This window comes from Dipodomys ordii, unplaced genomic scaffold, assembly GCF_000151885.1.
Source record: "Dipodomys ordii isolate 6190 unplaced genomic scaffold, Dord_2.0 Scaffold98, whole genome shotgun sequence".
In the NCBI taxonomy this organism is placed as follows: Eukaryota; Metazoa; Chordata; class Mammalia; order Rodentia; family Heteromyidae; genus Dipodomys; species Dipodomys ordii.
The window spans coordinates 9,476,169-9,488,523 of NW_012267314.1; the positions used below are offsets into that span (position 1 = coordinate 9,476,169).

A 12,355-nucleotide genomic window follows, 5' to 3' on the forward strand; every position below is an offset into this window, starting at 1 on the left:
AACGTAAGGGTGCAAACTCAGACAAACAATTTAAAACAAACATACCATTTATAGATTAAATCCTAGTAAATCAACTCAATGATCCTCTGATTCTTAGCACTGTGCCTTCCCATAGCTCACCCTGTATTCACACTGAGTTTACAAGATGGTGTTCACTAGAAATACACCTAATGTACACTGGAGTCTCACAAAGCAAGATAACAGTAACAATAAGTAAGATGTCAGAGTTTCAGTGTAAGGAAACGACTAATGATATTAGTGAAGACATAGATAAGGCTAATAAGCAAAGACAATAGCTAAATTGCTTTGTCATGAATTTGTAAAACCATACAAAATTAAAAATAAATACAGCTACGCTAAGGCACAGTCAGAAGAAATGGTACCTGACGGGAAAAGGTCTCTACAGTATTTCTTCAACATTTACTGAGTGTGAACCAAACTTAGATTCTAAGGACAAGATTAATAAAAGCATTTATTGTACACAAGTAAACAAGTACTAACCAGCAATGCAGTTAGAGAAATCACAGCTGCATGAACCCAAGTGTCCTGTGTGGTAGGAGACACAGGAAGGCAGGACCCACTCAACCTAGTCCACCAAGAACTGCTTCACTCACAGCTGGTGTCCGAGAAAGGAATGATCATGATTGGGAGCCCGTTGAAGCTTCAGTTTGTAGGCAGCAGTATAGAAAAGGACTGATAAATAGAGCAGAGGAGCAAGAAGAAGGGAGAGAGCCTCTTGCCTCAGTTCAGCTCAGAGACCCTGAGATCTTGAACTAAAGCAGAAGATGGCTAGGAGGAGGCCAGGGTACATTTGGGCAATATGGCTAATAGGACTTGTCATTTAACTCTGGGGGATGAGGTACAAGGAGGAGATTTTTGGACGCATCTTGAAATAGCCAACACAGGGAAAGTGAGAGGCTTCAGAGTAGAGGTCATTGAGTTGGTTTCAATGATACTTGAGGTCCATGTGTCAAATGCAAGAGTGTGTTGCTCCACAGTTACCTGGAGCAGGAAACAGAGACTGCGAATGATCCATGTATAGTCTATGAGGATGAAGTCAAGGCAGTTTGATCTACTCAGAAGAGAATATGACAGGAGCCTAGAAGGCTGGCGTTCAAATACTTCCCACTGGATGAAAAGAGAAGGCAGATTTGGACTGGTGAGTAAACTCAGTTCTCTATGAGAGCTTTTTCCATATCCCACAATGTCCCTATGGACACAGTCTACCACTGGAGCTCCATCCCTAGAAATAATCAAATAGAAGCTTCGGGACACTGTTCATGAGCTTAAGTATCACATGATGTATGGACCAGATGGATGATCCTGAGGGTCCCATGTCTACAATTCTGGGATTCTATGGCTGTAGAATAGCAAATGTTACTTCTCTTCCCATTATTCTCTTTGGCCACTACATGGATGTCAGCTGAGGTTGGAGCTTCCATTAACTGCAAGGGATATAGGTTTGGACTTCTCCCAAGAAGTGGGTCTGTGGCTCGTGAATGATCTGATTGTGGCAATGAAGAAGGAAGCCAGTGCCTAGGACAGCACCTTCCTGCTCCTCCCAACCCCCCTGGAAATATGAAGACTTAGGGGGCAAATGAATGGAAAACAGAAGAATTAAGTTTACTTTGAAATATCTCCAGATTTAAGGATTAAGAGGGAAAGCACTGGAATAAACCACACTTTGGGTTTTGCTGACCCCAAAAACAGAACTTATAGCCCTTGTTATGAAATAATACTGCTGCTGGGCAGGCTCCATTTTTAAAGGAAGTAGGAAAAAGGACAGGAGATAAGCCAAACAGTATTAACCTTGAATTCCACTCTTAAATGAAAAATTAGTTCCAGAAAAATATTTTTTATTGTGAAAATACTGTACAGAGGGGTTACAATTACATGAGCAAGGTTAGAAAAAAAGATTTCTGGTGGCATAAAATTGCCTTCTGAATTCACTGTCTGGCTATTATATAAATACCCAGGTAAAATAACTAACCTATAATGGTGCTTGAAGCTGTGAGATGCTCTGAGTATGTGTTTTCTGCACATTGGTTCAGGCCTTCACAAGCAGTGAATAGGATACATACCATAAGTGAATACCACAGTTGATATCGTACGTATAGAAACTCTCCTGGGGGACAGCAGGACATTGGGCAGGATGTTAAAGCAATGCAGCTGAGACTGAGTGCCAGAAGGTAAAAGTTAGGAAAAAGTGAGCAGTGTAGAGTTGTGTTCTCTATAAACTACCATGAAAGGAAAGAAAGAATAAGAGAGAAAAGAGAGCAAGAGAACAATAGAAAACATGAACAATGATAATAATAATAAGTATGTCAACTCATTCAAAAATATTCAATGTTAACAGAGTAAAGAAAGAAAAAAGCAGCATGGGAGGATGTCAATGGGCAAGGTTGGAATAGTCAAGTGCCTAACTGGCTACTCAGGGTAGGTCTGACTGAGCAGGTAGGACTGAGGAAGGTGGAACAGTGAGCCAAGCAGACCTCTGGGGGGACAGATTCCAAGAAGAGGAGGATACCTGATAGAGAAAGGAAGAATCAATAGGCCTGTCAAGTGATTATGTACCTATAACGTGTGCTATGTTTGGTAAGCCAGACACTGAAAAGGAAAAAAAGTAATCTCCAAGCCTCAAGAAGCTCTGGTTGGTGACTTGCCATTGTGCATTCTTTATTTAGGACAGTTATACTCCCTTTCCACTCTAGTCGCCTTCCCAACACTTTCTCCTACCTGTTTTGTGTGTGTGTATGTTGGTGGTGGTGGTTGTGAAGCTTGAACTCTCGGCCTGGGCACTGTCCCTGAGCTCGGCGAGCACTCTACCACTTGAGCCACAGCGTTTTTCTGGTGGTGAATTGGAGATAAGAGTCTCACGGACTTTCCTGCCCGGGCTGGCTTTGAACCGCGATCCTCAGATCTCAGCCTCCTGAATAGCTAGGTTTACAGCCATGAGCCACAGGCGCCCAGCTTTCCCTCGTCTTTTTTAATGCCCATCTCCTTCCGTCCCAGCCCTCCATTGACCCTCTTGTTCTTTTCACATGTGCTTTTTCTCCTTCCCCATCCTGACCTATCCCAATCTTCCCTTTATCCCTCCCATTTTCTTTATCTCTCCACCTCACAAAATTACACACAATTCAGCCAAATACTGGCTTAAAAATACATCTCTAATTGATAATATTTTGGGTTAAGACAACAAATAAAATAAAACAGGCAGAACTAAAATTGTGTGCCTTAACATCTGTAACTGATTGAAATAGAATCATCAATCTTCATGTCAGAATCCACACATGACAAATCTAACACAAGAGGATTGGAGTTTGTAGAACTCATGATCACAGATGAAGATGCACCATGAAGGCAGCGTGTGCCTGCGTGGTATATGAAAAGCTCAGGCACAGAGAACGAGTTCTGCAGCCATTCTGAGGAAGTTCGGTCTCACTGATGCACAACTCTCCTAGTTCCTGCAAAGACTGATTTAAGGACTTAATTGTTTTCTCGGGGACTCCCAGAAGGGGGCTATGAAGGACTTTCTGACCTCTGCTCACATTTGTTACTTTTTTTTTTTTTTAATGTCCAGGTAGCTTGTAGTTTACTTCAGAACACTGAGAGAGGCCAGTTGTTTTCCTAGGAAATTTTTTACAATGTTCTTCTTCCAACTAATGGTTTACTTCAAGAACTATCTCATATATTTGGGTGGCACAGACCCCATGGATCACAAATGTGCAATCTGTGCATCCCAGAGCTGGAAATTCTCCATGTCATGTGAGCTACCGAGAGAATAATGCCAATGATCATCCAAGTAGCATTTAATGCCTTCTGTTCTGGGGAAGATGGATGCATAAAATCTTTCTAAACTACCAAATGTCAAAATAATATTGAGCAGAATAGTTGCCCAAATTATGGTTCTCTGTAGGATGGGTCACATGTAACGAGAAGAACTGACAAATCAAGTATGAAGAGAGGTGGGGTTGATTTTTTCCCTCCTCATAAATTACACAGGGAACGAACAACTCCTGCTGTGAAGACAAGAATATCAAGATCTTGTCTGCTTTAAGATCTGCTTTTAATAATAATAATATCCTCCCCTTCTGCTGTGTCTTACATTATAAGCATTAATTAGGTCTTCACTCAGTACAGCCACTGTCTCATGGTTGTTTTCTTCCTCTTATAGCACAATAATTCTCAGGTTTAAATTTTTATTTATTGCTTTGAAGGTAGGTTTCTCCATTTGGCAATGCTTTGAAATTATAATCAGCAGAAAGAAAGGTTCAGGGCTCTATTTTTGCAACTAAGAAACAGAGCAGAATCATAGTACTTTTTCCTTGTTAGAGTGAAAATAGCCCTTGGGGGACAATTCTATTGGCTTAAAGTACTGTTTTCCCATTTACTTCCATCCATTTCAAACATGCTGTCTCCATGCTTCAAAACCACATACATTTTGTGTTTTCCTCATTCGGTGACTCTACAAGTGCTTAGCAGGGTGCTGGGCCTTGACGTTGATGTGTAGAAAAATATTTGCTCCATGAAATTAAATTCATGTTCAAACCCTGTGTTTTGCAGGCCTTAGAAGGCCCTGTTTACCATGTTTGCAGTACAGTTTGGAAACTGATTTGTTTGCTGACATGGCCTTGCTTTTCTGTGGTCATCAGTGGGAAAGAGATAGAAAAGTTAACTGTCACATTCTTCCAAGCATCTAAAGCGAATGCACAAACATTCTTTTAATGATCAACATGCAGTGGGTGTTTAATGAGTGTCATACACTGGTGGAGTTGTGGGGACAATAAAGACAAATCGTATTGCATAGCTAGAACAACTGTTTATTTGACGTTGTGAACTGGCTCCAGTGAAATGTGTTATATTTTATAGATCATGTTTTAAACTTCAATAAATTAAAATTTTGGCTATTTCTTAGAGTCTAAATATAACCGACTAGTTATACAACAAGACTGCCCTAATGTCTCAGTTCATTTATTTACCCATTTCTTTTTCCACTTCCAGTGAATTCTAGCACTGGTTGCTGAAAGAATAGAAGTAGAAAACAAAAAGGAGGAGAAATGATCTTTTCCTTTAATAACAACCACGTCTAACTACTGGCAACATGAGAATAAGTAAAAATAAAAGTCCTGTGACTCTCAGATACTTTGTGTTTCTTAAACTTGTTGTCTGACTGATTTTGTGCTGGGTGGTTTACATGCTGTAAATTCAAGACTGAGCCGATAATGTACTGAGATGATGCCATGACATACCCTGTGGTTCTCAGCTTGAATCCCTAGAAATTAAGATGTGACTCTTCAGACATGAGTGTGATTCTGCACATAAGAAAAGGCTACACAGGCAAATGGTAGTGGCTCATGTCTATAATCCGTCTACGAATGAAAATGGAGACAGGGAAGACAGTGAGTGCTGGGGGGCCAGTCAGAGCAAAACCTCATCTCAAGCAACATTTGAAAGCGCTTGTCATCACAGCTGCATGGGAGGCTGAGATTGGAAGGTTCACTGTTCCATTCCAGTCAGACAAAAAAGTTCATGAGATTCGAACACAATAGAAAAACCTGTTGCATACGCCTGTCATCCTAAGTAGGGCATGAAGAAAAAATGGGAGGGTCATAGTCCAGGCCATTGATTTAGGCAGAGTGAGACCTTATCCTGAAGAGGACTAGAGAAAAAACAACAGCAGCAGCAGCAACACAACCAAAACAAAAACAAAAACAACTTAAGCAGTAGAGCGATTCCCTACCAACCCAGACCCAAAGAAACAAAGGCTGCATGGTTTCCCTCCTTTGTGGTAGTTCAAATGTGTCTATACATCTGTAAGTAAACACATAGGCTAGTATACAAGTGGCTACAAATGAATTAACTCAAGTATAATAGCTCAAATAGTATAATCTTTTAGAAACACTAAGTCAAAGCCCAACAAAATCAACACCAGGAAATGGGTACATCCAACCGGGCAAGTCTGGCCAAGGGGGGAGGGGTAGACGAATGGAGGAGGAGAGGAGGAGAAAAATGCAGTCAAGAATTCATCGACTATATCACAAATTAAGAAAAGCAAGGGAAGGATTTTTGGGGTGAGAATTCTGAATGGGTGACACTGATCAAAATTCATAGTATTCATAACTACTTTGTTCCATGGCACCTCTACTACAACTACTTAAAGATAATTTTTAAAATAAACAAATTTTTAAAAATATTTAAATTACTTGTGACTCCAGGATTTAATGCTTATATTTTATTGCCAACTTATCTATGTGTGTACATATAATTAGAGTAATATAACTTAAAATATTGCATTGTTATTTTTATATTAATTAATATTGTATACAACTTCTTTTGTCAATAATCCTGGAACCATAAATTAGAACATGAAGAAAGCAATGAAATGAATACTGGTCTCTGCTAGGAAACAAAATGCACTGTGAAAGAATCTACTGAGTTCACATTATCTCAGAGGATCAGATGTATTAATCAACTCATGTTTTTCTCTTTCCTAGATATTTGTGTCTCCCATTATGTTTTGAAATAGCGTGCATGTCCAGGCGTAAGAATTTTCTAACTCATCACAGTGAGTCAAGGAAAACAGAGTCAAGTTCAAGTTCTAATAGGTATTCATGAGCTTAATAAGCCATTAGTTTGGATCCTTAGAAATTTAGGACGAGGATCTGCGGATTGTATGACTCATCCTCTGGCCTGAAGGTAATACTGGGCAGTTCAAGGATGCAAACAATAGGCCAAGGAGTCCAGACTGTACTTCTGTACAGCCCGTGACAGAAGTGCTTGTTCTTAGCCAAGGCCCTCTGAATGTCAGCAAGGTAATTATTTCACACTGGGCAGCAGGCGGTCATTGAAGTAGTCTCCTATTCACGTTCTTTCAGTAGGGGCTTCTAATGAAAAGTTGTCTAGATAATGTCACTCTTACTCATATTTGGACATAATCTCAAAAATGTGGGTTAGTATTGGTGACCAGAGTCTGCTCCTAAAAGAGCATATGGCAGTCTTTTTGTGGTATCACCTAAAGTGGTGATTTGTAAACCTAATTTCCACTCAGGTTTCTGATATGAAGAATCATGAATGCCCTGATGGATGTGTCTGTATTTAAATACCTAGCTAATTGTCACCTATCTGCTCTTAGATAAACTAAGCTACACAGTATGAAGCAAGATTTCAAAATACCCTGAAAGTTCTTTTTCCTCCTGTATTTTCTTGGTTTTTAGTTGTTAAAGAACAACAATTTTTATGAATTGATTTATATTTTACATGCTCAGGGGAAAAAAAGAAACAGGCAGAATGGAAGCCAAACAGGCCTGAATTTAGAGGCTACCTCTGCCACCCTAGTAAAGAGACTTGAACCAATTATATAACTTTTATGTATCTCAATCTCCCTGGTAAATGAATTTCTTGTTGATATTACATTATGAGAACTAAATGGTACAACCACTGTAGAATTCTGGCATGCAGAAGAGTCTCCAAAAAACCAACAAACAAAACTCTATCAGCCACTACTACTAGCTAGTAAAGGATTATGAAAACTGGCTTCAGTAAGTTATTTATCTAATAAGAAGTACATAATTCATCCTTCCAAATAACAGGCAACTGGGTTAAGTGCTCAGGATTCAAGGCTTCTGTTGTAGAACAGAAGATACGATGCTGCAGACATGCATAATAGAGATAGGAAATGGTGTGCAAACACAAATAGTGAATCAGCTAACTTTGCTTGGTGAGTTAGGAAAGCCTTCGTAAAGCAGGATGAGTGAGAGTATGCCCAAGAGGAATGAGAGGGGCATCTAAGGCAGAAGAGGGCAAAGGCATGGAGTTATGCAAGAGCTTTTCACTGTCTTAGACCAATCACCCCCAGCTTATACTGTGGAAACTAGATGTGAGGGGCCAGTTAAAATTTCAGCAGTATGGCTGGTCTTAAACTCAAATGTCCAGTTGTTTGAGATTTGTCACATTTGAAGACTTGGCTTAAGAAAGTATGGGCTCAAAATTCTATACGACAGTAATGTTTGTTAGTTAGTATATACCACTTGTCTTAAAATGTACCAGAATTGGGCGCAGGAGGGAAATGGTTATTTTTGACCAAAGACTCGCGATTTCTAGCTCTTCGGGCCCCTATAATTTCTGTGATGGGTTGCCCTTTTCAAAAGGAACATCCTGGAAGTGTTCTAAAAATTGCTGTAACTAAAATGCAGGCTTCTTAGTTAATAACAAAACTGTGCCCGATTCCAGAAACTGGAAAGGATGATGGTACAAAATTGCTCTGCAGAAAAATCTAACCCCAAATCTTGTAAAGTGATGTTCAAACCATCCAAAGTGTTTGACTTAAACTCATGAAGGGAACACCACTGCAAAAGTATCAAAAAATGAGACTGAGAAGGAAAAAGCCTCAGGCAAATACCCCAGCAAGGGGAAAACCTGACAAATCCATTACTAGAGACATTTCCAAATGCCTGCAATAAATCTCTCAGGGAATTAATAGCTTTTGCTGCCCATCTGGGGAAAACTGTCCGAGTATAATAGTTACTTCCAAGACAGTCTCTTTGATGGGAGGCGGGGCTGGAGCAGTGCTGATGGTTGTACCGGTGGACATCCGTGCTTATGCTCTGGAGAAAAATGGCACCAAATTCAAATTCATCTCGGAGTGCTCTCCTTGTATGATCTAACACCACAGACATTTCTTAATACTGTGGAATCATCTACTATCCAGTTAGGATCAAGACTCAATGTCACAGGGAGAAATTTTTAGTCAGTACTATTCTCTAGTTGTAATTGCTCATTATAATCTAAGATTTGACAGCTATTTGGGTAGATGCTATGGGAAGTCTAAAGTAGAAAATCTGTGCTTTTATCGATTTTGTTTAATAACAGCCAGTTTTTTAAATCTACTTACCATTCCATGATTCAGCCACCCTGGGATAAAATTATCAAGCAACTTTGGGTATATCATTTCTCTGTCATAGGCATAGATGATCCAGAACACAGCAACAACGAACTGGAAGGGAAAAGAAAAAATTTATTTCAAATTCATCACCTATCTACAACATTCATTTGGTTGGCTATCTGTTATTAAAAGATTTCAAACATAATGTGGAATTTATGCTAAGACACAGCATTGACCCCAGGAATGGCTGGAAAGAAGGTTTAAGCTTCACTCGGTGGGTGGTGATGGTTAGGGTGCCTCTTCTCTCTTTGGTTGCCAACTTTGTCCTCAGACAGAGGAATCTCTGAGGGAGAGCCAAGAGGCCTGCTGTCAGGAAGAGCACCATTTCAGAGTTAATCCTGCCAGTCTGGGTCCTCTCCAGAGGGTTTAAAAGTTCACTGGTGGTTTGTTTGTATCCCAGTCTCCACTGTAAAGAGTTAGCACACATTCAAGACACTGTCGGGTATGTCCCTTTGCCTTGAACCCACCATATGGTTTAAATTAATCTTCACCCTCTCTAGTTTCCATTTCACCACTAACAACATTGGAACCACTGCTTATAAAATGCCCCAAGTCACATTTCCTGCAAATGTATTAATTTATACAGCCTCAGCAAGGACTCTAGTTGCTTTGAGAAGCAGGTTATATGGAAGGTCAAGGAAGAATCCTAAGTCCCTTGGAATAACTTAGAAGCTCATCTGGGTTTCAGAAGTTTGTTTTGGCTTATTAGTAATACAATCATTGAAGGAGAATACAGGACTCAAATTAGGTTTTTTTTGATTAATTCTTCAAACTAACGATGAGAAAAGAAATTCAGATAAAATAGAGAAATGACTACTCCATAGTCTTAACCTTCAGTATATAATATAAAAGAAAAAAGTGTACATTTTGTACATTTTGTAAATGTCATTAACTACAGTAGGGCAAAGGAACAATCCAGAAGAGTATGCGTTAAGGCTCTGCAGAGTGATGTCTCAAAATAGAAAATTCTACAGAACAGAAAGATGCAACAGGAATATTAAACAGAAACAGTTTTTATTTTACTTTTTAATAACTTGAGTGATGTATGCATCCAGATTTTATTCATATAAAGAATACATATTTTAACCTTTCCTTTTATAAGAGACGTGGTTACATGGGGCAACTCAAGATTAGTAATGAAATGGCTCCTAACTTGTTCTTAGGTAGCAGTGGGGGGGTGAGGGAATAATAGCTTTAAAATTTACTGTTTTATATAACACAATGGGTGATCACCACAATAGCCAACCAGCAGTTACATACCTTGTTCTGATATCAGATTCGATTCTCAGTTATTTATCTTGCTTTTGGACCAACTATTTTCACTGTCAGTTTATAAAAATAATGGTGTATAAACATAGATTTTCACAAACAAAAATAACTTTTTAAGTATTTACAATTTTAAGTTGTTTACTTTAAGCTGGACTCAGTTTCTTAACCACAATTCATAGGGCACACAGTTGATAGCTACTTTGAATCTTTGTTAAAGTGTCTCTCAACATTCTCTCCTTAAATCAGGCTGGAACACAAACCACTGCATTTTACCTACTCTCAAGGGTTTTACTTCTTCTATTTTAATAACATTTGTATAGAAGTTTTACATATCACAAATGGAATCCCATTATAACTTCATCAGTTTTAATCCCACTAATTTGGATGATAAGGTCAAGAGAATCTACAATGCACTTAATTTATAAACTTCGTTAGACACATAACAAACCTAATAGTAAAAAGCATGTTTGTTTGTTTTTTCCTTGAATGCCTTTCAAATTGGCAGTCCAGATAATTGCGTGGATTAAAGTCCAGATTGCATTTATAGGATGGTAGAGGACAGACAGAAAAGGCTGAATAAAGTCCCATTTATAACAGCGAGAAAGAGGCCTGTACCGAACCATTAAAAAAATAGGAGATTTGGTCTGTAATTGAGTGTCTAGAAGTCAGAATGAGTGGAGAAAATGATGGAATGGAAGACAAAGCATGTCCAAAAAGCAAATCCCAGGAGAAGAAAGAAATCAAGATTATGGACACACTTCCTTCTCCACATGTTCTTTTGCTAAGAGCTTGAAAGAGGGCCAAGTAGTTCAGAGTGGCTGGGATTTGGGGCGCTATGGTTGACTACATACTATGAAGGCAATAAGAATATTTGATTGTCAGACCATGATGAATCAGGATGGATCATGTGACCTGTTAATGACATGATTTTATGGTAGAAACAATCAGGATATTTTCCAGGATTGTGAAGTCTATGGGGAAAAAATACAAAGATTTAGAAAGCCGATGCTGGGGGTTTCCTAATGCTAGAGATTGGGTGAGTGAGAAGATATGAAATGAGAGGGTCGTGAGATCAAGAAGTGAAAGATCATCCTTTGCTAGCTATTACCTGACAGAGGGTGCTGTCCAGTAAATTACAGGAGATAACTTGTGGAAACTCACTCACACGAACAGAAAACATTTAACTAAAGACAGTCCTGCCTGTTTTCACTTTCTTCTTGACAACATCCATCCACTTAGGAGTCACTCCACAAGGATACCAAGGATTCACTGGCAGGCTTCACAGAAGCACTGCCTGTGGACGGAGACCCAGACCTTATAGCCTGCTACGCATACAGTCTTTGAATCTGCAGCACTGGCATCACCTAACTTGTTAGTTGCAGGCAGTTCTGGGCTCTGAACTCAGGGCTTTAGCCTTGCTAGGAGTTAGGATCATAGGTACGGATCATCTTACCTGGCTACTTCTATTCCTAATTTACTTGAGAGGCATAGTTGTACACACATACACACTCACATGCATGAACACTTGCATACACACACACACAAAAAAAAAACTGCTAATATTTCCAGATGATTTTGTTTCCTGAGATAATCTGTGAGCTTTTCCCGATGTGTCAATTCATAATATACCGATTGGTGTGTGTGTGTGTGTGTGTGTGTGTGTGTGTGTGTGTGTGTGTGTGTGTGTCCTGAGGCTTGAATTCAGGGCCTGGGTGCTGTCCCTGAGCTTTTTTGCAAAAGGCTAGAGCCCTACCACTTGATCCATAGCTCAATTTCCAGCTTTCTTCTGGTGTATAAATGGAAATAAGAGTCTTATGGACTTTCTTGTCTGGGCTGGCTTCAAACTGTGATCCTTGGATCTCAGCCTCTTGAATAGCCAGGATTATCGACAGGTGTGAGCCACCACAGCCAGGCTTAATATAGCAATTGATTTTAAGTATCAAACCAACATTTGATTCCTGCTTCAGCAGTTTGTTTTTTCCTTGAATGCCTTTCAAATTGGCAGTCCAGATAATTGCGTGGATTAAAGTCCAGATTGCATTTATAGGATGTAGAGGACAGACAGAAAAGGCTGAATAAAGTCCCATTTATAACAGCGAGAAAGAGGCCTGTACCGAACCATTAAAAAAATAGGAGATTTGGTCT

General features: G+C 39.4%; 1 protein-coding gene across 1 annotated transcript in view; it reads right to left on the minus strand.

Annotated features, from left to right (window-relative positions):
• Aig1 (androgen-induced 1) overlaps positions 1-12,355 on the minus strand; it is a 217,025-nt gene that overhangs the window by 133,860 nt on the left and 70,810 nt on the right. Inside the window, exon 3 of the mRNA XM_013027025.1 lies at positions 8,891-8,992. Within this exon, the coding sequence (XP_012882479.1) occupies positions 8,891-8,992 (102 nt within the window). The remainder of the gene's footprint in view (positions 1-8,890; positions 8,993-12,355) is intronic.